Source organism: Acartia tonsa, chromosome 5 (assembly GCF_053477335.1).
Source record: "Acartia tonsa isolate MP-2025a chromosome 5, ASM5347733v1, whole genome shotgun sequence".
Classification (NCBI taxonomy): domain Eukaryota; kingdom Metazoa; phylum Arthropoda; class Copepoda; order Calanoida; family Acartiidae; genus Acartia; species Acartia tonsa.
Genome location: NC_137264.1, coordinates 4,802,203 through 4,827,334, shown reverse-complemented (window position 1 = coordinate 4,827,334; position 25,132 = coordinate 4,802,203). Strand labels below are relative to the sequence as shown.

Below are 25,132 nucleotides of genomic sequence, written 5' to 3'. Positions count from 1 at the left end.
CCAAATAAAAAAGCTTGCCTGTATGATATAAAGATTACCCCCCCAAAAATTTTTATTTTCAAATTTTTACCCCCCCCCCCAAAAAAAAAATTAAAAAGCTTGGACGCTCCTGAGCATCGTATTCAATACAGTTTTTCACGAATATTATAATACAAATCATAAGATTTGTACCAGTTTTGTTACACCCGAGGCGCCGGAGGCATGGGCTAATAATTTTTTATTCTAAAATCCACGGAAAGCTGTCTATAATACGATGAGATACATAACTATTATTTATATCAAGTTAAAATGGTATGAGATGTAAGCTGACAAAAATCTATTTGCTCAGCTGCTATTAAAGATAAGTGTTTAATATGTTTAAATACTGCATAATAAAAAAACATGAAAAAAAGTAATGTTAGATTCGTCCAAAAGGGTGGTTGTGGTATATTTCACTTCCCCCCCCCCCCTTTAAATTTACGTACAAATTAGGAATTTTTTGAAAATTACTTTATATTAGGGTTGGGCCGGATACTTTTTTGGCCGGATACCGGATATCCGGCAGATTTCTAATTCCGGATATCAGGTTCTGGCCGGATATCTAGCCAACGTTCGATATCCGGCAATTTACCGGATAACCGGACATCCGGCGTCAAAATCAGCCGGATATCATGTAACCGGATAGTTTTAATAACCGGTATCCGGCCGGATATTGAAAATTAGCGGATATCCGGCCGGATAACCGGCCAGACCGGATATCCGGCCGAACCCTACTTTCTATTACAATTTGCATAATGTTCTTCCTAATCCCTATCCCTCTCTCTAATTAAAATGAACCCGTATAAGTGTATGTCAAAAACTTTACGCTGTTTTTAAAGCGAAATTACTCCATAATTGAAAAAGTCCACTCGTCATTTGAAATGGGGAAAACATAGATATCTCAGCTGCCGTTCAGATAAATTTTTTGTGTAGAATCCTGTACCAATGAGTATCTTGTATATAATTTACTTTATCCGTTATTATGTCGTCATGCTAAAAAAAGGCCATTACATATTTTATGAAAAAAAAGGTTTCGTGACTTTCTATGTGTACTCATATTTATTACTTATGACACCTTACATCTGCTCTAAAACTGTCTTTGTCCGTTTGGCCATCTAAAAAATTGTTTACTTAGCTACTTAAGGATATTGTCAACCTTATTTTAGAAATAGTCTTACAGTCTCAAGTTAGTTCCTACTCTTCTATCCTTATAATAAAGTAATATAATCTATGTCTGTCTATCTGTCTTTTTGTTTGTCAGTCTGTATGTACCATCAACATTTCAAGAGAATTCCTATAAAAAATGACACCGCTCAAAAAAATTTTTGTTTACTTTTTCTTTCGACTTCCCACCCTCCCCCTCAAACTATAATCAAACTTCCGTAGAAACATAGTTCTCTTATAGAATCACCATAATCTTACAATACAAAATGCCTTTGCATAGATTATATAAAATTAAATGGTTAACCTACCCTTCCTATAAAAGCCTATTAAATCTCAAATTCACACCAAAAAAAAATAATGAAATAATTTCCTGAGCTTCTTTGAAACTTTAAATGAAAGTTTAAGAGCCTCCTTTTCTTCTACATGTTTGTTCCATCTATCTATCAGGGTTCTCACTGGCTTAGGTTCCTCGTTAACTAAATATATAGAAAATATGTTTGACGGAATAATCTTCGTAGGAGATTCTTCGTAAAAAAACATAAATGTAGAAAATTCGCAAAGGCATTATAATTTTAATAATCCCATTAAAGTGGGGCTATTTGATTTGAGCACGTAATAACAAACAAGACTTAGGAAGATAGTTCATGCAATAAATAGATGGATATGAATAGATAGACAAAAAAAGATAAATATGAACAAATAGAAATATAATTGTTACATAACTCCACTCCTCATTAGCATAAGCAGCTGCCACCCTTGATAGATAGATAGATCTATACCTGTACTGCCAGTACCATAGGCAGCTGTCTCCCTAGTTAGATTGATAGATCTGTACCTGTACTGCCAGTACCATAGGCAGCTGTCTGCCTAGTTAGATAGGTAGATCTGTACCTGTACATTCTGTACAATAAGCAGCTGCCTCCCTAGATAGATAGATAGACAGATCTATACCTGTACTGCCAGTACCATAGGCAGCTGTCTGCCTAGTTAGATAGGTAGATCTGTACCTGTACATTCTGTATAATAAACAGCTGCCTCCCTAGATAGATCGATAGATCTGTACCTGTACATTCTGTACAATAAGCAGCTGCCTCCCTAGATAGATGTACAGATCTGTACGTGTACATTCTGTATCATATGCAATGCATCCCAAGATAGATAGATAGATTTATACCTGTACTGTCAGTATCATAAGCAGCTGCCTCCCTAATTCTTTCCTGTCTTCTTTGTAGTCTCTCAGCCTCCTTCTTCTGTTTCAATTCTGCAACCTAAAACATTTATACAATTTATTCTATTTACAAAATCACAGGATGTTTGTCAGTATGTATGTTTGCTAAGATCTTTTAAACGATTGGACTGATAGCACTATAATTTTCAGGTATATATTATATTATTTCATGGCAGCCTTTAGGTATTTGATGATCTCAACTAGATTTAGCCTTTATTTTATTACACATTTTCAATGCATCTACTTTTTATCTATCAAATTACCCCACTCTTCTGACTGAACAATAGAACTTCTAATTCTAAGTATTAATTTTATATCTGTATACTTTGTATCTACCGATAATTTTACTTTCTATCTATTTATCTACCTACCTTGACTGATTTAACAGTAGGACTTCTAGTTCTAAGAATCCCCCTTCTATCCTGTCCAGGAGAAATGGACTTCTCTCTAGCTGTCTGCCTTTCTATATACTGCTGCAAAACAAAGGTATTTGGAAATTAAACTTTTTACAGTATATCAATACTAGGGGCTTCGCCCATAGAAGCCTCTAGGGTCCCTTGAGTTGGTGGATGGGAGGGGTAAATTAACCCCCACCCCCGCACTTTCAAGGGAAGTATATAGTGGCGCAACCTATAGGTGTTTTAAAGTATTTTTTGGCCATTTTTCCTTGCAGAGTGATGGTACACTACCAAAAAATAGCTATAAACCTTTCCAGGACCTATTTAAAGCTGCATTGTAATGGATAACATTGGTTAAGCAGTTATCGAAATCTTAAGCTACACACACATACAACTTTACTTTACTTTAGAGGCCTCTAGGGGCACTTGAGTGGGGAGAGTTGAATTTGTTAACCCAATTTTTTATTTTAGATTTTAAAAATTTAGGGGAGGATTTGTTTTGAGGTTGACCCAACCATTTTTAAGATTAGATTTTAAAAAAAAATTCTTTGGGGGTCGAGAAATTTATTTCAAAGGGCGATTTCTCTTGGGAGGTTGGTGGTACCCTCCCCGAAAATAGCTATATAACTTCTCAGGACCTTTACAGAAGCTACACTGTAAACCAGAATCATATCGGTCCAGCGGTTATCAAAATCTTAAGCTGCACACAAATATAAATATCCTGACACTTTTATATATAAAACATTTATATCCTTCTGTACTAGTGTATAGGATTTATATATTTCTTTCGTAAATGGAAAAATTGGGTTTAAAAGTAGAAAGTTATAACCTAAGAAGTAAGAAATTTTTTTATGTTTTTTTAAAGTGTTTATTTTAAGTACCCTTGCCTGGTTGTCTTGCTGGGTGAAAGAGACAAGCCTGAGCTTATCATCTGTTCTGTCATCATCATCAACATCAAAGTCAACAAGCTCTCCATCACTCTGCTGTTCCTGGTATAACAAGGATGACAACATCCATAAAAGCGAATCACTGAAACGGTAGGACAAACGGACATTAACACTTACATAGTGTCAGAACTGAATAATCAGAATATGAATGTGTAAGAGTCGATGCCAAATTTTAGGTAAATTTGTTGAAAAACTGCTTTATACAGGATAATGTTTATGGACATACTTACATTTTTAGGACTTGATTATAGAGTTGCCTCGCTTATAACATTATACTTTGTTGTCCCAGGAATCAATATACCAAAAATCAGATCAATCTGATGATTAGATCAAATATAAATTTGATGTTAAAAAAGTAAAAAAATCAACATGTTTAAAATGGACGTACGGACATTTCGGTAATGATTATAGAGTTGCTACGCTTTCTAAATTGTGCCTAACTACTAAAGGAATCACCATGCAAAATTTGAAATCGATAGGACAATTCTAACATGCCTAAATTAACAAAAAAAGCTATCCGTTACGGACGTACGGACGGACGTACGGACGGACCGACCCTAATTATAGAAAAGCTTCGCTTTTAAAAAGACAATTATGTCTGTAGGTAGTGCAGCAATATCAAGCTAACAATAGAATTAAAGTAAAGGCCAGTTAGATATCCTTAAAGTAACTAGATGTCTGTTTATCTGTCTGTCTGACTGCTAAACCCATATGGTTCTTCTTAGCAGTGAAGCTTCTTATAGGTCCAGGGAAGGTTTATAAAAATTTGAGGGAGGGTACATTTACCCTCTCAAGAGAAATCGCTAATAAACAAGATGTACTAAAAAATTGTAACGACCATCAAATGCATTAATTCAATTTAGCCGCGATAAGCAGCTTTTATACCTGGTTAGCAGCTGCTGCTGCTAGGCCAGCCGCCCAATTCCACGGCCAGCCAAATAAACTAGGCCTCCGTTCTTCTCTGGCACTTTCATCTTTTTCTGGAGTCCTGCGGGATGTGTCCTCCTAAAATTAATAAGTATTTTAGAATTATTGAGAAGGGAATATTTATTTTCGCATTGTATTATACACAGCTTTCCGTGGATATCAAAATGAAAAATTACACGATAGAACCAGTTTTGAAACCTGGACTAACAAATCTAGTATAATTTTATGATTTTTATTTAATATTGGAATTGTCTGCTATACAATGCTATACATGATTTTTCAGTATGACAGAGAACCGGTTCTAATCCAGCGGATAATAATCGGTTTCAAAGATATGAAAATAAAGTTATACCTCGTGTTCAATTTCACGAGTTTCCCATCTGCGAAGGGCCTTTGACCGAGTACGATCCTATAATATTTAAACTCATTTTAAAAATGACAAGAACAGAAATGAGTCTTTTACCCACGGACAACCAGCCACCTCCCCCTCCCCTAACTAATCTTCTCATTGTTTCTTATTTGAAATTATATGTATGTTTCTAGTAGCCCCTGATTCGGGCTCTAATCCTATACTAAAGGACATTCCCTACGGGCATTCATAAACACTACCTAATCTAAATTGTTTGTGGGCCAATTTGAGGTCAATGGAAAGTTTTGACAAAATGGTCATCAATTAAGGTCCAGGTCATACTAGAAACGTTACAAACCCATCATTTATACAGTTTCCTAGATCTTACTGGACACACACACACATCTTGTTACTTGCTATATGAAGAATATCTGTCAACCATACCTGTGTTTTTGATGGAGAGCCAGACCTTGATCGTCTTGACCTTGCACCATCAGCATGATCTGTCAATCTGGCAGAGGACTGAACAGCTGGCCAACCCCACCAGGACCAGGAGCGAGATCCTTGCTGCGGTATTGTATCCTGCACAAAATTATTTATCTATAATACAAAGTAGCTTGATGCTGTCCGTCCGTCTGTCCGTCCGTCTGTCCGTCCATCTGTCTGTCCGTCTGTCTGTCCCTTAAGATCTCGGTAAACACTGAACCGAATGGATTCTACTCTAGGAGATATACCTACTGGTCCTGTGGTTGTTTAGGCTATTTTTTTGGGAGGTGGACTACTCTAACCCCTCAAAAACAACCCCCCCCCCCCTATTTAAAAAATATATTGTGGTTGCAGCACCATAGGTACTTAGTTTTTTTTCAATTACCTCTTGGGGCAAAGCCCCTAGAGGCTAGGGGCGAAGCCGCTATAAATTTACAAAGTAGAATATCTATTCGATGCACATAGGGGTAGAGGTAAAATGTGGTCTCGACTCCCCGCTGAATAGGGACTATTTTTTAAAATCATTTTTAGCTCTTTTTCTGAAGGGTGGATTTGAAAAAAAATATGTAAACATGATCTTTCTAATTGATGATTTAGTTGTTAGAGGAGCTTCAAGTCTTGAATAGTACGCTGAAAAGTATTTCCTTATTCTCAAAACTATTGCTTCTCAAAACCCTAAATTGGGGGTTTTAAAAAATATTGTATTTATGTAGCACCCTATTTAAAAAAAAAATGTAAATAAGTGGTGGCGGATATTTTTTGCTATGCCTAATCCATGCGGGGATATCAAGTAACCAATAGAACCTAGCCTGGCCTGACCTTAATTAATAACCATACAGATTAATAAAAATACTTACAGGGGGACTGAGAGACCGACTTTTGGATCTTAGATTTCTCTGATATTCTCTAGATCTTTGAGATTGCAGGATTAATCTAAAATATAAATAAATTTTAGGATCTACTGCAGTTCACGGTAAAATATTGCTGGTAACGATTATTGCCAAAAATCTATGAATTTTAAAGGCTGCTAGCTGCCAAACGGCTGAACGCACAGACCATACCCACACACCATTTTAAGCGGTATAAGAAGGTCTACAAATAATCTGGAATAGCCAAGATCCAATGATGCACAGGGAAAGCTTCACTAAAGAATAAACGCGTAAAATAGGCCTTTTTCGCGCATTTCTATGCACTGCGGGATAATTATGCATTATTCATTTATGGCTATTCCAGATTATTCTTAGGCATTCTTATGCCGCCTAGAACAGTGTGCAGGCATGAACTGTACGTTCAGCCGTTTGGCAGCTAGCAGCCTTTTAAATTCATAATTTTTTGGTAATATTCGTTACCAGCAATATTTTACCGTGAACTGCAGTAGATCCAAATTTTATTATCATATTTGTCAAGGGACTTTTTTAAGTGGGGGGGGGGGGGGGTGTAGCTTACAAAATCTCAATATGAAGGGATAAAATGTTGCGTGAAGCACACCTATTTTTTGTGTAAATTTTGATTTTCGCCCCTCCCTCTCAACTTGAATATCCTTGTACTGATTAAAGATACTTCGCTACACACACAGACATCCTAATACTTAAAATGAAAGACTCTCTATATATTCCTATCTATGTATTACCTATTGAATTCTTCTGGACTTTGAGATCTAGAACGTCGATTCTGATATTTAATATTGGGTTGGCTAGCAGACCTCCTGTATTAAAAAGTCATTTTATAATATCAAGTTTAATCTTCAATTTTGGGTGAAATTATTTCCAGTATGGCTTCGAAACCGATTAATATCCTATGTAGTCTTTTAAACAGATTAACAATTATTACTGGTATTTTTTATTTTGTAACATACTTTGACGTAACCCGCGATGAAAAATTGCAATAGTTTTTTGATATATAAAATGACTTTCCTTTGTTCGGCCCTAAACTTTTGTTCAGCATCCGCTAGCTCCTGCCTGGAGTCTCTGGAAGGACTGAATGTCCGCCTACAGGTATTATCCATTCATTAGTCGTACAATTAAGATTTTTCTAAAGTGAAGCTTTTCTATTATTAGTGTCTAAGCGAAGCATCTATATAATCAAATCCTAAAAATGTAAATATTTTCTAAAACAGAATCCTTAACAGCAATTTTGCAACCTTGTGTATATGTTTAAACTCTATAAGTGTTCATATTCGTTTGATCTACCGCGTTTTCAGAGTTTCTATAGATGTTGTTCTTGTTATATAAAGCAAAGTTTCTTTTTGATGTGGTAAACTTAAAACAAATAAGAAAAAAAAAGTTGAATCGAATCCAGTATTTTAATTTTTATGCTGAACCCAACATAGTTGGGTACTTTTAGATTTAATCCTTATAATAAAGTAACAGAATGTCTGTTTGTCTGTGTGTTTGTATGTTTGTACCGAAGGATCTAGCTAATCGCTGTATCGATCGGGTTCTCCTTGACAGGGTAGCTTCTCATAGGTCCCGGGAAGATTTATAATTTTTGTGGGGAGGGTAACGCCCCACCCTCCCCAGAGAAATCGGCAAAAAAAATTTAAAAAATAAAAAAAACGCCCTGCGGATATTTTTGCAATTAGGTAAAAGCATAACTAACACCATCTATCGGCAAAAAAAAGTATTTTTGGTTAATAGCTGATTTTAATATAGAGTGAAAAGAAACAATTTTACGAGTCCCTAGAGGCCTCTTGTGATTGATAAAGAAATATATCCTATCTGAATAGTTGTGTAAATATGCAATGCAAGGAGGCCAATGCAGGGTGGAAATTACCCCTTCACAACAAAAAATTAATTAATGGATAAGTTCCTTAGGCTTTGGCTGCGTCTATGCAGTTGCTCTCCAGGCGGCCACTGGCCTCCATGTTGTTCTCCAGGCTGCCAGCGACCTCCATCCTGGTCTCCAGGAGTCAAGCTCCACCTCCAAGCGCTGCTGTCTTCTGTCCTGTCCTGGCTGCGTCCCCAGTTCCAACCTTAAACAATTATAATGATATTATGAGTTTGCTGGAATTTACCCACAGGATTGCCCTCAAAGCCCCCATAAGAAGGGCCTGAACCTTGTAGTAGCATAATCAACCTAACATAGCAATAGCTATAGAATTCGACTATATAAAAATTGGTAACAAATATTAATCAATAGCCCAAATCTATGTAAATAACTTTTTTGTGCAATTGTCTCCTTTTCAATTTTTCAACTTGTTCAATTAATTTAATATTCTTAATCAATCTTTCTACAATATATACAAATGTGAATGGGTTGGTTGTCTGTAGCCGACATTGGGCGCGTTATAAATGAGCTATCTGACCTGTAAGCGACGGAAAATTGGGCTGTTTATTACACTAGTCTCCAAAGTTTAAAAATGACGTTTCTTATTTGTTGACTTAACAACTTTGGGGACTTTTATTGAATTTTGATTGGTTGATTTATTAAGTTGAGTGTCCAAACATTTCAACCACTAATTGTAATCTACATAACGAGTAATTTTTTTTATCAAAATTAGGAATGTACATTAATTTATCGGCCATTGTCTTATTCCCTTAGTTTCCTGTACCTGACTCTTCATCATTGTTCCACTGTCCCCATCCTCCTGATTTGGCAGGTTTAGATCCCCAACCCCAATCCTGAAAAGAAGATTATTTCTCGTATTCATTCGAATCCGGTGGATAGGAACCGGTTCTCATCCATACAAAAAAAAACTATGTCTAGCATCGTATTATATCCAGCTTTCTACGAATATAAAAATGTACAATCATAAGATTATAAGTTTTTTTAGCTGGTGCCTTCGGCACCTCGGGGCTAAAAAAATTGGTTTTAATCTTATAATTGTACATTCTATATCCGCGGAAAGCCGTTTATAATACGATGCGAGAAAAAACTATTAAAAATATCTACACATGCATATATTTCTACAATAAATTTGTTGCTCTAGATCGTAAATCAGACCGAATGATATATGCAACTTTAAAATGAGCTTGAAGCAGACGAAATTTGTTTCGTTAATCATGAACGACAGTTTTTTTTGTTGGATTAATCCTAAGAAATTGATCTATTTACAGCAGACTTATTCTGATACAATAACTGCCCTTTCATGCTTTAACATGCGGTTTTATTGATCAAATTATGGGAGTGATCATCTAGGCTTAATATATCTATTTTTTATCGACAATATATACTTGAAACAAGAAAGTAAAACTTTTAAAGCGAAGATCATTAATTTATAAATCAGACATTACATTGAGTAAAAATTGTACATAAAAAAAATCCTTATAATATAGTAACAGGATAACTGTCTGTCTGTTTGTCTGTACCGAAGGATCTCGCTAACCGCTGAACCGATCGGGTTTTCCTTAATAGGGTAGCTTCTCATAGGTACCGGGAAAGTTTATAACTATTTTAAGGGAGGATACTACCACCCTCCCAAGAGAAATCACAATAAATCGAAATTTATATTTTAAGTATAGAGACTCCTACGCAACATAGCTAGGTACCGTAGAAAGAGACTCCTACGCAACATGGCTAGGTATTGTAAAAACTTAAACGCAACAAAAAACCAAACATTTAAAGTGCCACTATAGGCTTCTAGGGGCGTAGCCGCTAGTAATATATAAAGTTTTAGATATATTACCAGGAATAAGGTATAACCAACAATCAAAATCAATCCAAAATAATATTTGGGGGGCAAACGGAGAGGTCGTCAATTTTACGATGTATGCCCCCCCCCCCACAGTAGGATTTTTGGTCATTTTTAAAATTTCCTCAAATTTGAGTTAAATGTCCCAAAGGCTAGTATTACCATTCAAAAGTTGCCATACAACAGAGCTTGATCTTTAAATCGTTTTTATGGTGATTTAAACCGGGGCGATTCAGAGGTAAACCGTAGGTGCGCTGGTGGTTAGCCACAGCGCGCCTATAAAACATTGATATTTAAAAGATTTTCGGCGCGGTGTTGTTAAATCGCTTGCGACACTCAATAAAATATCGATCCGCGCCAGTACAACTTTATTACATAAGCCGTGTCAGTAAGACATTTTATGTAAAATTCCGTGTCAGCATGGTATTTTATATAAAACATTAATATATAATTTATTTTAAAAATAACTATAAAAATGTTTTCACGATAGTTTTGCAATAAAATATTAAAGTAATTAAAAAAAAATATCCATTTATTACATATGCAATGGGTCTTTCGTTGGGGCTCAGTGCATGATTCACCCCGATTTAAACCGGCAATGCCACTCAGTAAGTGTCATTGCCGCGCCGGGCCCGCGCCACTGCCCGATTCAAATCGCCCATGCAAATTCGATTTAAAGATTGATATTAATAATTTGATGGTGCGCCAAATGAATCGCCCCGGTTTAAATCACCTACAAACCTATTTAAAGATCCAGCTCAGATTTTTTTATATACTACAAAATTAGACAAAATACAGCCGTTTTGCTGAACGTGGTCAAAGAAATATTTTTAAAAAGTGAATTTTTTCATTAAAATCATCATACATTGCTTTTCCTACTTTTTCCTAGAATAAATTGGTGTAAAAATCTGATTAAATGATATGTAACAATATTTCATTGATATAGACAGATGTTTCTACTTCAAAATGCCAAGAAAAATAAGAAAAGTTGTCATAAATCTGTAATTTAAAATCCAAGAACACCTCAAATTGCATCTTAAAATAACATGTATTTTTTACGTTTAATGGTTTTTCTAACTTGGGGCTACGAGGTGCCAAAAGTTATTTAGGCCCTGATTAAATTCAAGTATTCATAATTCAAGATTAGTTCATAACTTTTGGCACCTCGTAGCCCCAAAATGGTAAATTAGCTTTAAAAAGGGACAATTCTTAATCTTATTTATATATATCAAGTGCTATTATAAAGTCAAAATACCATCTTTGAAAGCGTTTAATATAATATATATATTTTACTAGAGGCTGCATCCCTATCAATTAATGGCTCTGTATTAAAGGAGTGAGAAGAGGTTTAAAAAATACCTTCAAACCTTCCTAGGACCTATGTAAATCTTTCTTAAAATGAAGAACTCAATCAGTTAGGTAGTTATAGAAATTTCAAGCTTAAGACTTAAAAACTTACTACTTTATATAATAAGATAAAAACCTATTTTTAGCACAACTAATCTATAAATAATAATGTCCGTATGTCTGTAAATCTGTCCATTTGTACGCAAGAAATGTTATTGGCGGAAACATGAATTTCTCAGTAGCTATTCAAGAGACATCTGAAAATGAATGTGAATATTCCATACACTAATGAGCAGCCAGTTTATAATAAAATTAGTCTGTCAGTCTATTGTTAATTCTCTGACAGACAATTGATTTGTATTTTAAAAATTTCATTTACTCGGCTGTTATTTTAAATAAACAGCTGATTTTTATATAATAATAATTTTCCTCATATCTATATCTTGATTGGTACGTCAATATGTCTGTAATGCTCTAGCGGTCATCTTTCATAAAATGGCTTGACAATTAGATAAAATTTTTGTGCTAGTCTTAATAGGTTTAGAATAATTTTTATATGATACTTTTTGGAGCCAAGCTCAATATATATACATGAAGGTCATGCTGCCTGCCTATCTGAAATTGTTATGTTATACATGGTTTCTAAGCCTGACAAACTAGCTTTTTTCTAAATTTTTTGTCCGTCTGTTCTTATATAGCTCTGTGTAAAATATTTAATTATATTAAAGGTAAAATTTTCAACTATCAAGTGCTATTGGTCTCTAAATGTAATGGAATTAATCTTATAATCTACTTTCATTTACTCTATTACCTCACTGTTCGTCCAACTTTTTATATTCTTAACATTTAAAAGATTTGAAAAATTTTAAAAGTTTACAATATAACAAGAATGACAATATCCATAAGTAGCGAAGCACAAAAAAATTGGAATATACAAACGGGCAAAATGGGGTGGTGGGGCAGTTGTTCAGTTGTCAGTCATAACAAAAGAGAGAGAGAGAGAGAGAGAGAGATTATGGAAAAACTCAAAAAAAATCACAAAACCTCTAAAAAATGAGAATATGTCTTTTGAAGAATGACCGACAGATAAACGGACAAAATAATGTATAGAAATCTTCACTACAGCTGTGAAAATCACATTTCTTCTATGGCGTTACGGACTGATATGTTATATTTTTAAGATGTTTAAAAAGTCATATACAATATGTATAAAAAAACGTTAGGTAGAAATCATAATAATATACATAAGCTATAATACTTTTTGTTATTGATAATATGATCTAGAACAACACTCTTAGATATCCTATAATATAACCTAAAGTTTTGTTGTCTGAAGCTTAAGATCTCAATAAATACTGAAATTAGGTTCTCTAAATTAGTACCGTGTTGGTTTTATGCTATTTCATTTTTAGATTTAAGACTTTAGGGTATTTTTCTAGCCCTTCTCTGTCTCTTTTAATACAAAGCCCCTTGACTCCAGGGGCGCAGCCACTAGCACTTAATCTAAAGTAGATTCATTTGATTTGAAGAATATTCTTACTATAAACACCATGAATTAAAATCAGTTTATCGATTTGAGAACGTAAGTAAAATCATAAACAACATCACCTATTTTTTCTATTTTCATGGCATAATAGGGCTCGGCAGCCTGTATGCCTCAGGAAAACCTTTTTTAATTTTAAAAATCAACTGAAAGTTTAAACTTGACCCAACTTGGCATTCTCTCTTATAAAGAAATTTTTTTAAAACATCAAAATGGATCTAAATTTGTGGCTTAGACACGGCTGACGCGCGGTTGCCGAGCCCTGTATGATATTGTTGAAAAACTATGTATATTAATCGTAATCACCTTAATAAGACCTAAAAGTTATAATAAGTTATAATTGAGGTATAAGTCAGTGCTACAAAAACTTTTCTCTCCAAAATGAATTAAATTAGAAATTTTGAATTTTTAACCATTTGAGTAGGTTAGTTCTGGGGACATTTTTCTTATCCAGAATCACACTAATATGTGCATAATATGTTATATTATACAATCCATTAACTGTATGTGATAGGTTTTAACTTTATTTTCATTTAATATAAGCTTTTGTTGGCATTTGTGACTGGTAAAGTTAAAAAATCCCCAAAACCGCCAAAAATTCCACTGTGCCCCCCCCCCCCCCCAACGACAGCTGAAAAACACGTATAGGTTTCGTGATTTTTCCCGAATTAATTTCGTTATTGGTATGAGCTGATATATTACTCTTGAAAAATGCTTAATTTACTTACCCACCATCCCGAAGAGGATTGCTGTTGTTCAGACTCTCCCCACCCTCCCCAACCCCATCCTTTGGCAAGGGTATCAAATCAATACATTTTTATGTCAGGTATTTTAAGGGGTAGGCCAAAATGGTCGAAAATTGATATGCATCTCCAAAACAAAATTACCCTATCTGTAGATTAAAGTTATTTGTTACAAAATTTCATCACTTATACTTTTGAATACAAGTAGTTAAAGTTTTGGATATACTCCTTTTCGTGGCAACGCTTCTTAAGGGGCGATTCTTTGTTTTTTTCACAGTAGCCTTTCTCCTATTTCTAGCCCCTGCGGGGGGCTCTAACCCTGCGGGGCAAATTACTTAATCCTATGGGGCAATCACCTAACCCAATATAACCTAACCTAACCTGAAATAACCTATCAAAAGCCATTTTAAAAATACGACGAATCGCCCCTTAAGGGGCGTTGCAACAAAAGGGACTATTCCCAAAGTTTTTTATCCACCTATTGTGGTTATAAAACTTTTGGTACAAGTGTAACTTATAGTCCAATGTGCCCACTTCCTCTGATTTATGTATATTAAACTTATTAGGAAAGTATCCAAAATCTTAGTTTTTTAAAACATATCTATAATTAAGCCTTTGAATGTAAGTTTTCCATATTCAGCACATTGTATTTATAGTAATTTTACAGTAGAAATTTTAATTGGATTTTTGTATAAGGTTGCATATTAATTTTTTGTTACTCTATATTTGTTGATGTTAGTTAGTCTGTTGATTTAATATGTTAAGCTTTGCTTTTATGTCTTGTTAGCTGATTACATCCTTTTCACACACATTTTAAAGGCTTATTTTGAAGATATGGCATTAAAGCACTTAGGATCGATTGAATTCAATGAGCCCCCCCTGACCTCAAGAGGAAATAATGATTGATTTGTAACCCTTCCTTGGTTATTTTGTTCCCTGTTTTTCCATCCCCAACCAGAGTCCGAGCTTCTAAATATAAATTAATTTAGATTTATGGTCAAGCAGCCCTAAAAAAAACTTTGAAGGATAAGATTTATTTTGATATTTCTCTAAATAGTCCTCTACTTCAAAACCTTTGCCAAGAAGTCCTAACTGTGAAAATAATGGTCTACGCCTGTTTTTGGCTATTTTATCACCCCTAACCCCAGTCATACATCTGATATTACATAGTAAAGAACAACTTATTTAGTTTTGATGCAATGTTGGAAAGAGATTCGAACTTATAACCTAACTTCACAGTGTTATGTAACAATTGTGGGTAAATTCTCAATAATGGTAAATAAAAGTAGCCCTTCTATTGATCAAAATTAATTTTTGGGAGATTTGGACAATGGGCACCTCTAGTTAAAACCAATCAATAATATATTTGATAAAAAGAACGGGGTATAGTCCCTTTCGTAACATCGCACCTTATGGGGCGATTCTTCGTATTTTTCACAGTAGCTTTTCTCCTATTTCTAGACCCTGCGGGGGGCTCTAGCCCTGTGGGGAAATTACCTAACCCAATATAACCTAACCTAACCTAAAATAACCTATAAAAAGCCATTTTAAAAATACGATGTTACGAAAGGGACTATTCCCAAAGAACCCAAAGCTATGACGTTTATGAAATTTTGAAATCAGTATATTAATTTCTAGTCTAATATCCCCTCCCACCCCTGATTCTAATCCAACAATCTTTCTGTCTCATAAAGAAAAATGGAACAGGTTTTTTTCAATAAATCAATCCTTCAGATTCCTATCTATCTATCTAAATATTATTCTGTTAACCTGTTCCAACCATCCTGTTGCTTTGTGGACAATCCCCAGGTTGAACCAGTGTCCTGAAATTCATTTGGAAAGTGTCATCTGTGACGTCATAAAAATAAGGAGGGATGAGAGGAGATGTGGGAAAGAGATGGATTTAGACGTATTTGTATGACGTCACACATGACACTTTCCAGCGCTTTAATACTTTTTTAAAAAATTGTATCTTGCTTTGTTTGTTATTGCAAATAAATAAATAACTGAAATATGTAAGCTTTCTAACCAATAATGTGATAGGATTGTTTCTACGTTGTATTCATGTTGGATCAATTAATAAATTTATCAACTACACGTTCAATATATATTCAAATATATAGTTAACTAATAACCATGCACAGTTAAGACTTTGAGACAAGAGCCATACAATCAAAATAATTTTCTGCTTTCTCATTGCCTTTGGCGCCTTCCACTATTTTCACAAATAACCCAACCCCCATTATTTTTTTAAAACAAATTAAAAATAAGAGGGTTAGATTCTTTCCTATAGCCTATCCCCTGCTGTAGTTCTATCACTGCGGTGCCCTGGCCATGTGGGTCCACCCCGTTATTAACATACCCTAACCTAACCTGGTCTACAACATTAAAAAAAAGAACATAAAACTAACTCCCACAGCCCCCCTTGTATTCAATTTTGTTTAAAAGTAAGGGTAAGGGGAGTTGTCGGTAGTCATCACGGCAATTTGGCTTCCATGTAAAATTATTTTACCTTGTATTCTTTAGGCCACCCCCAATTCCAGAGCCAGGAGAAGTTTAATCCATTTTCTTCAGGGCTTGTCTTCAAACTCTCAGATCCCCAACCTTTAGAAACAAATGCCTTGTTATAGGATTACTTTAACAATCAGGTATAATTTTATCTATCTATCTATCTATCTATCTATCTATCTATCTATCTATCTATCTATCTATCTATCTATCTATCTATCTATCTATCTATCTATCCATTACCTAGAAAAGTATTGTTAGGTGTATGTTCATCCTCAAAAGAAGAATCAGCTTCCACCTCACTGAAAAGAAATTTATATTGTTAAAAATATTTCTCGTATTCATTCGAATCCGGTGGATAGAAACCGGTTCTCATCCATGCGAAAAAACTATGTCTAGCATCGAATTATATCCAGCTTTCTACGAATATAAAAATGTACAATCATAAGATTAAAACCAGTTTTTTTTAGCCCATGCCTTCGGCACCTCGGGGCTAAATAAACTGGTTTTAATATTATAAGTGTACATTCTATATCCGCGGAAAGCTGTTTATAATACGATGCGAGAAATAACTATTCAATAACTGTATGTAATGGATACAGAATACGTGGATGTTATTGCAAACCCTGATAAAATGTTTTTCCCAGCTGGCTAATATAAATAAACCATAACCTTCCCCCCATCTCTCTAAGACTTTACCCCATCCCCTCTCCTAACCATGGAGGAACGTATCAAATAATATCTGAGGACTATATTAGCAAAATAAATTAACAACACAAATTCCCGTATCAAAATTTACCTTATAGAATGGTTTATTCCATTCATTTAGGACTGCTACGATCGAATTAGAAAATAGTTATTTATCTTATAGTATTTTGGACAGCTTTCCGTGGATATTACAATAAAAGATAATACGATTAAAACAGGGGGCTAACAAAACTGGTTTTGATTTTAATTTTTTAATTGGGGAAAATTATCTGGTAATCCATGCTATAAATAATATTTTTGATATGATACGAACCAGTTCTAATCTACCGGATATTAGTCGGTTTCGAAGCCATACTGGAAATTAACTGATCAACTATGTTAAATTTATCCATTCTGCCTGTGCTGTTATACTAGACTCGTAGCGTGTTCTATGCTAATTAGCTGCCTCACTCCGTAAGTATATTACTAATAACTTTGTATGAGACATAATTTCTCTATTTTAAATAGTTAGTTAATATTCAGGGAGGAAATTGCTATTGGTCTGTAAATTAAACTGATCCAAAAAGTTTTTTTAAACTCAATCTCACATTTAGCTTAAAAACATTGGGGACTTTTTAAGCAGTGTCCCAACTTGTATATTATTTTTTACCTTAATGCCAATTTAGATTCTGGGTCGTCCCCATTATAATAACTGTTTTCTTCATCATCATAAACCTAACAAGATTTAATAGTGAATAGAACACAAAGTTTTACAAACACGATTTGTCATTCGTTAGCTTACAATGATTCCTGCTAGCTTTCTCTGTCTTTCATATTCATATCTATCTTACTGTTTAGTGTTTACATATACGTCTTTTAACAATTTTTTTTATTTTGTTATCTCCTATCTATTTAATTATTTCAATTTCCTCACTATCAAGATAGATACACATTTTCTAGGTATCTGTCTTTCCATATATCTTTCTTTCTATATCTGCATTTCTGTCTATCTGTCTTTCTGCATTTATGTCCATCTGTCTTTCTATCTATCTGTCTTTCTTTCTTTCTTTCTGTCTTTCTATCTATCTGCATTTCTGTCTATCTGTCTTTCTATCTTTCTGTCTTTCAATCTATCTGTCTTTCTTTCTTTCTGTCTTTACATCTATCTGTCTTTCTGCATTTATGTCTATCTGTCTTTCTATCTATCTGTCTTTCTATCTATCTGGATTTCTGTCTATCTGTCTTTATATCTTTCTGTCTTTCAATCTATCTGTATTTCTTTCTTTCTGTCTTTCCATATATCTGTCTTTCTTTCTTTCTGTCTTTCCATCTATCTGTCTTACCGTCTATCTGTCTTTCTATCTATCTGTCTTTCTTTCTTTCTTTCTGTCTTTCTATCTATCTGCATTTCTGTCTATCTGTCTTTCTATCTTTCTGTCTTTCTATCTTTCTGTCTTTCTATCTTTCTGTCTTTCTATCTTTCTGTCTTTCTATCTATCTGCATTTCTGTCTATCTATCTCCATATATCTATCTTTCAATCTATATATCTATCTATCTATAAATGATATCTACCTATCTGTGTGTATACCTGATCGTCCTCCAGATAATCTGGATATTCCATAGAAAGTTTCCATGCTCTAAAATAATTCATAAATAACAAGGACAACATGTAATTGACCGATGGTAAATTGTATACTGGCCTATCATTGGTCATTTGTATTTTATGACTTCTTTTTAAAAAGCGAAGCTTTTCTATAATTAGGGTCGATCCGTCCGTACGTCCGTCCGTCCGAGAAGGAAAGCTTTTTTCGTTAATTTAGGCATGTTAGAATTGTCCTATCGATTTAAAACTTTGCATGGTGATTCCTTTAGTAGTTAGGTAAGATTTAGAAAGCGTAGCAACTCTATAATCAATACCAGAATGTCCGTACGTCCATTTTAAACATGTTGATTTTTTCACTTTTTTAACAAAAAATTTTAATGTGATTTAATCATCCGATTGATCCGATTTTTGGTATATTAATTCCTGGGACGACAAAGTATAATGTTATAAGCGAAGCAACTCTATAATCAAGTCCTAAAAATGTAAGTATGTTCATAAACATTATCCTGTATCCAGCAGTTTTTTAACAAATTTACTTACAATTTTGGTTCGACGATTATATATTTATATTTTGATTATTCAGTTCTGACACTATACAAATGTTAATGTCCGTTTGTCCTACCGTTTCAGTGATTCGCTTTTATGGATATTGTCATCCTTGTTTTTGAAAGAATATGACACAGGAAATATGAATTTTCCAGTTTTAAAAAGGCATATCCTTATTTATCTGTGTGTTTGTCTGTGTGTTTGTACCGAAGGATCTAACTAACCACTGAACCGATCGGGTTCTCCCTAACTGGGTAGATTTTCATAGGTCCCAGGAAGGTTTATAACTATTTTGGGGGATGGTACCACCACCCTCCCAAGAGAAATCACAAAAAATAAAAAAAATTTACGTTTCTCAATATAACAAAGAGTGTTCAACGAAACATAAACGTCAAACGCAACATAGACATATCTAAATATAAAAAAAAAACTTTTAAAGTGCCACTAGAGGCCTCTAGGGGCTAAGCCGCTTTTAAAAGTTATATAGTAGCTGCGCTGAGAGTTTGACTATAGAATACATTATCTTGTTTACTTATTTATAGACTCTGCTGTATGCCAAAACCATTCTAGATCCTAACCGAACAAGGTATTTGCCCGCATGTGTCTTAAAAGGACTCTCCACAGAAAAATCAACTTTAGATTTTTGAAAATCTAACCTGAAATTATTATTCTCTGTTCAATTTTAGGCATTTTTGTTTTTGTGGCATCGCGATCGAAGCCCTTTGAAATTTTTTACCTCCTTTAAGTGAATCCTCCCGCCATTTAATTTGTGCTGCTTTAGTGATTTTTAGCTTCTATTTTTGCCGCCGTTGCCGCATTCATCGCCCTTCTCCGCCGCTACTCCGCTGTACGTCGCTTTTTAATACATACTTCCCTCTCCCTTGTTCAGAAATTAAATGGAGGCTGGGGGTGTTGTGTATAGCTACGTACGCAATGTATAGCGGAGTAGCGGCGGAGAAGGGCGATGAATGCGGCAACTGCAGCAAAAGATGGTTATATTTGGCGGAGGCGAACACAAAATGGAGGCGGCAGGATTGTCCAGTCAAGGAAGAGGATAAATCGTAGAGCGGCTGGTTGCAATGGAGCAAATGTTCTTTAGCGGCGAACACATATTGAGTGGAGGAAAGTGTAGTATATGTTGTTATAGCGGCAGTACAAATAGGCGGCGGACAAAATTTTCAAAGGGCTTCAATCGCGATGCCACAAAAACAAAAAATGCCTAAAATTGAACAGAGAATAATAGTTTCAGGTTAGATTTTCAAAAATCCAAAGTTGATTTTTCTGTGGAGAGTCCTTTTAATATTTAATAAAACCTAACCTTACCAAAAAAAATTTTTAATAGATAAAATCGAAATGACGACATTTAAAACTAATTATAATAATTATTGTCAGTAATGTTATGTATAATTATATAATGCTTTTAAGACATAATTATCACTCTTTAGTAAATATTTTTTAATACAGAAAATATGGACAATTTTTGGTAAAAATAGCCCCTTAGGATTTCCAGTCACCTAAATCAATCAAATTAAAATTTAATTGAAATAAGGATGTCCAATCTTTTTCTTTTGAAGGTGCTAAAATAAGGGTTTCCAAAGGTTTGATAGGGGTAATCTAATGTATTTTAAAATTTTGTGGGGGTAAAATGATGGTTTTTAAAGTTTGAAGTAAGTCAACGCCCTTTTACACCCCCCCCCCCCCTCTGAAGGTCTATGATTTAAAAAGATGCATAGTTTGACAAAGACTAAATTGTGTCAAAAATGATCCATGTGACGTCATAAAAATTAGGGATTATCATCTCTTTTTAGGGGACTTCTTTCTCGCGTCTCCTCTCATCTTCCTCATTGTTATGACGTCACATGGATCATTTTTTACACAATATAGTCTTTGTTCATAGTTAACTTGATATTTACCTGACCACGGTAAATGGAAGAAGTACAGTGAGCCGGGCCACGCCAATGTAAAAATTTATTAATGTCGTCATCATTTCCCGAATTATTACAGAACATTTCATATCCTAAAATATTACATATGATATAATTATCCTATTCATCTGATTTTTGGAATACTGATTCCTATTACAACATGGTACAATTTTATAGGCAAAGCGTCTCTATAATCAAGTCCTAAAAATGTAAGTATGTTCTTTAATAGTATTCTGTATTTAAACAATTTGCAACAATTTGATGCTGTGAGTATTGGTGCAAAAAATATGACGTAACAAAAAAATTAGCCAATGAGAGTCCACTATAAATTTTACCATTGGTCAATAACGGCCTCTCATTGGCTAATTTTTATTTGTTATGTCATACTTTTTGCACCAATACTCACAGAATCAACAATTTTTTTACAATTTTGTTTAAACTTATACATTTAGACAAAATTAAGAATACTAAAATAGGTTTTTTATTGATTTTACCTGTACAACATGTTATAACTTTATCTTTTCTTTGTAGATAATGCTGACCTGAAATTTGGAGCATCGGGCTGCCCTCCCCCCCTGCCACACACCCCGTGGATGTGTAGGGACCAGGGGAGTGCGGACCTGCTCGTCTCTATCTGGTGTGCATGGATGTACTCGCTACCAGAGACATGCCTCGACTGAGAAATTGCTTGCTTTGTCCATTAAGTTGTTGATTTTTTAATCTTTGGTGTTCACATAGTCCACACACAAAAAAAGATTAGCAGAATAATCCTATTATATAAAGTGTGATGGTTTTAGACTATTATATTTTGAGATATGAATTTAGAATGTTTCTTGCTTCTCCGTAAAATACAGAATAAGTAAATCGTCAAATTCGTTCATATCTATACTAGCGGCTACGCCCCTATACGAAGATATAAGCGCTCACTTTTGCCTTACAAAATAGTCAACATGAGCATAGTGCATATGATACAAACATTATTAACTTTTATATTTATGTCTAATTATTATTATTTGTAAGATTTATAAAACACCACTAATGCCCTATTTCCGGTCAGGCATAAAGACAACAAGTAAAATATCTAAATTGTACATAGCTCTGCTGTTATTGTTGTCAATAAAGAGTTGGGGTATATTTTTATTTTGAAAGCTTATAATTGACTCTAATATTATTTTTAGAACGTCTGTACGTCCATTTTCAACATGTGGATGCTGAAATAATTTAAAGGACGTAAAGAAATTTTAAAAATTTACTACAATTTTCACTATTTCATAGTGGTTTCAATTTTAGTTTTGATTATTCTAATTCATGCTCAAATAATGACAAAAAAAAGTAATGATTTGTGAATCTACTCACCTCTCTAGAGCACCACAGCTCGAGACCTAGCCCGGGTGGAGAATTTTGCTTTTCTACCAGGAGAGTGCATATTTTACTGAAAATTAATCAAAAGAAAGATCCGTCACTTCTCAATGTAAGACAGGACTGTCTTTTTATGCCATATCGTCTAGAATTGTGTTAGAAACCTGGTTAAGGTGTCTATGAAAAGGTCTTTACATGCACAATCAACAACTTCAATCATTATAAGGTATATCTCCTAGTTCTTAATTAAGACGGTTTGGAATGAGAGCGATTGTTGTTTTTTATTATTTTTTTACAACGTTTAATATCAATACTTTGGTAAGATAGATATATCCTTTAAATTTTACTTTAGAATTGGCGATTCCAATGACACTATGTAAGTTGTTCACGCCATAGTTTTGTCCTTATTGGTACAAAATTTACATACAGTTTGTATATATTAATCCTTAAAATTTACCTTTATAGCTAGATGTTTTCATTTCAGAGAACTTTAAATATTAGTTTTCCTCAAAGTGCCTAAATGAGCAAAGAAACTCTAATCCTTATTTCTCGCATCATATTATAAACGGCTTTCCGCGGATATAGAATGTACAATTATGAGATTAAAACTAGTTTTTTAGCCTCGAGGTGCCGAAGGCACGAGCTAAAAAAACTGGTTTTAATCTTATGATTGTACATTTTTATATTCGTAGAAAGCTGGATATAATACGATGCTAGACATAGTTTTTTCGTATGGATGAGAACCGGTTCCTATCCACCGGATTCGAATGAATACGAGAAAAAAATTTAAAATAAAGAGAGGACGGGGATTGTTTTTCATTTGTTTCTTTTTAACCTAGGCCAGGGGTGGATTCTTAAAAAAAAAATTTGCCCCACTAATCGCTTAGTTGGGCAAAATTGTTTTCGTGAAAAATCCACCAAAATCACATTAAAAATCTACAAAAATTAAACAAAATCATATGTTAATAACCCTTCTATGATTATGTTAAATTTTTGTAGATTTTTAATGTGATTTTGGTGGATTTTTCACGAAAAAAATTTTTGCCCCACTAAGCGATTAGTGGGGCAAATTTTTTCAAGAATCCACCTCAGGTATAGGTATAGGCCCCACTTGTTTTTTCAGAATACTTTTCGTTACCCCTTTAATCCTGTATTTATATTTTTAGAATACTTTTCGTTACCCCTTTAATCCTGTATTTATATTTTTAGAATACTTTTCCTTACCCCTTTAATCCTGTATTTATATTTTTAGAATACTTTTCCTTACCCCTTTAATCCTGTATTTATATTTTTAGAATACTTTTCCTTGCCCCTTTAATCCTGTATTTATATTTTTAGAATACTTTTCCTTACCCCTTTAATCCTATATTTATATTTTTAGAATACTTTTCCTTACCCCTTTAATCCTGTATTTATATTTTTAGAATACTTTTCCTTGCCCCTTTAATCCTGTATTTATATTTTTAGAATACTTTTCCTTGCCCCTTTAATCCTGTATTTATATATTTAGAATACTTTTCCTTACCCCTTTAATCCTTTATTTATATTTTTAGAATACTTTTCCTTACCCCTTTAATCCTGTATTTATATTTTTAGAATACTTTTCCTTACCCCTTTAATACTGTAGTATTTATATTTTTTAAGGGTTTCTCTAACAGAATTATATTACAATCTAATAACATGTTGCTTAGTTATTTAATACATATTTCCTTTTATTTAGGGTTTCCTTTCAGAGATTCTCTGTACTTTCTTTCAAAATGGCTATCGAGCACTCAGCACTGCCCCCTTATAAGAAAGTGGTTAGTTTTTTTCCCCGATGTCCAAACTCTGTCTATACCTACGGTGCTTAACCCTGGGAGGTTAACCTTTCCTGATGTAATAAAGAAGCAAAGGAAGATCCAGGAATAAGATATAGCCAACAAGCGAAATAAATATAAAATTTTACTATGTTTTGCTGAAATGCTTTGTTATTTTTTTCGAATTAATTTCGATGTTGGTATAAGATGTAAAAAATCCTTTATTTTCAATTTAATTCAAAATACTAGTGTGCGGTGGGGTTTTTGCGCTCGACAAGGAACTTTTAGCAAAATCGCCTTTTTATTTAATTAGACACAGTCCCATTTAAACAGTAAGATATATAAGTTTTCCGGAATGTTATTGTTAGGGGGAGATTTGAAATCTGCATCAAATTTTAAGGATTTTTTATAAAATTAGTTTTTTTGTATAATTCTTTATCTAAAAGCGGAAATGCATTTTAAGATAATTAATTTTGACCAATAGGATAGGTGGATTTTAAACTACCTGCGCTCTAATTGGTTGAATGATGTACGCCATCCAATCAGAGCGCAGATTTTTTAAATCCACCAATCACAGATGCCAAAATTAATTAACTTAAATTGCATTTCCGCTTTTAGATAAAGAATTATAGAAAAAACGAATTTTATAAAAAATCCTCAAAATTTGATGAAGATTTCAAATCTCCCCCTAACTTTAAAATTCCGGAAAACTATATATTATATCTTATTTATATCTTATTAAACACTTTATAGTTATTTAGGAAAAATCATATTACGTAAGTATATTTTTATCAATTTAATGAGATAATAAACAATCAAAGCACAAACAAAAATTTTTTTTACTATAATAAGAAACAGAATCCTTTATGAAATTTTAAGCATATTAAAAAAAAAAACATGGTAAATCTGTTTCTCGTATTCATTCGA

General features: G+C 33.8%; 1 protein-coding gene across 12 annotated transcripts in view; it reads right to left on the bottom strand.

The window, feature by feature from the left end:
• The window catches only part of LOC145318584 (uncharacterized), a 39,124-nt gene extending 17,396 nt beyond the window's left edge, over positions 1-21,728 (bottom strand). For 7 of the 12 annotated variants that reach the window (XR_013879384.1, XR_013879385.1, XR_013879382.1 and 4 more), the window contains exons 1-21: positions 21,545-21,728; positions 21,039-21,142; positions 18,565-18,613; positions 17,646-17,710; positions 16,532-16,590; positions 16,293-16,384; positions 15,551-15,603; positions 14,703-14,749; positions 13,766-13,827; positions 9,068-9,137; positions 8,328-8,488; positions 7,433-7,507; positions 7,148-7,224; positions 6,375-6,450; positions 5,476-5,613; positions 5,035-5,091; positions 4,641-4,760; positions 3,690-3,797; positions 2,782-2,883; positions 2,357-2,450; positions 1,556-1,658 (exon numbers count right to left, since the gene is read on the bottom strand). Coding sequence is in view for 8 of the 12 variants with exons in the window: in XM_080159960.1 (XP_080016086.1) it covers positions 1,556-1,658; positions 2,357-2,450; positions 2,782-2,883; positions 3,690-3,797; positions 4,641-4,760; positions 5,035-5,091; positions 5,476-5,613; positions 6,375-6,450; positions 7,148-7,224; positions 7,433-7,507; positions 8,328-8,488; positions 9,068-9,137; positions 13,766-13,827; positions 14,703-14,749; positions 15,551-15,603; positions 16,293-16,384; positions 16,532-16,590; positions 17,646-17,710; positions 18,565-18,613; positions 21,039-21,139 (1,709 nt within the window). In the remaining 4 variants the exon portion in view is untranslated. The remainder of the gene's footprint in view (positions 1-1,555; positions 1,659-2,356; positions 2,451-2,781; positions 2,884-3,689; positions 3,798-4,640; positions 4,761-5,034; positions 5,092-5,475; positions 5,614-6,374; positions 6,451-7,147; positions 7,225-7,432; positions 7,508-8,327; positions 8,489-9,067; positions 9,138-13,765; positions 13,828-14,702; positions 14,750-15,550; positions 15,604-16,292; positions 16,385-16,531; positions 16,591-17,645; positions 17,711-18,564; positions 18,614-21,038; positions 21,143-21,544) is intronic. The other 5 variants (XM_080159962.1, XM_080159963.1, XM_080159964.1 and 2 more) reach the window with 5 other exon arrangements.
• Between the last annotated feature and the right edge of the window lie 3,404 nt (positions 21,729-25,132).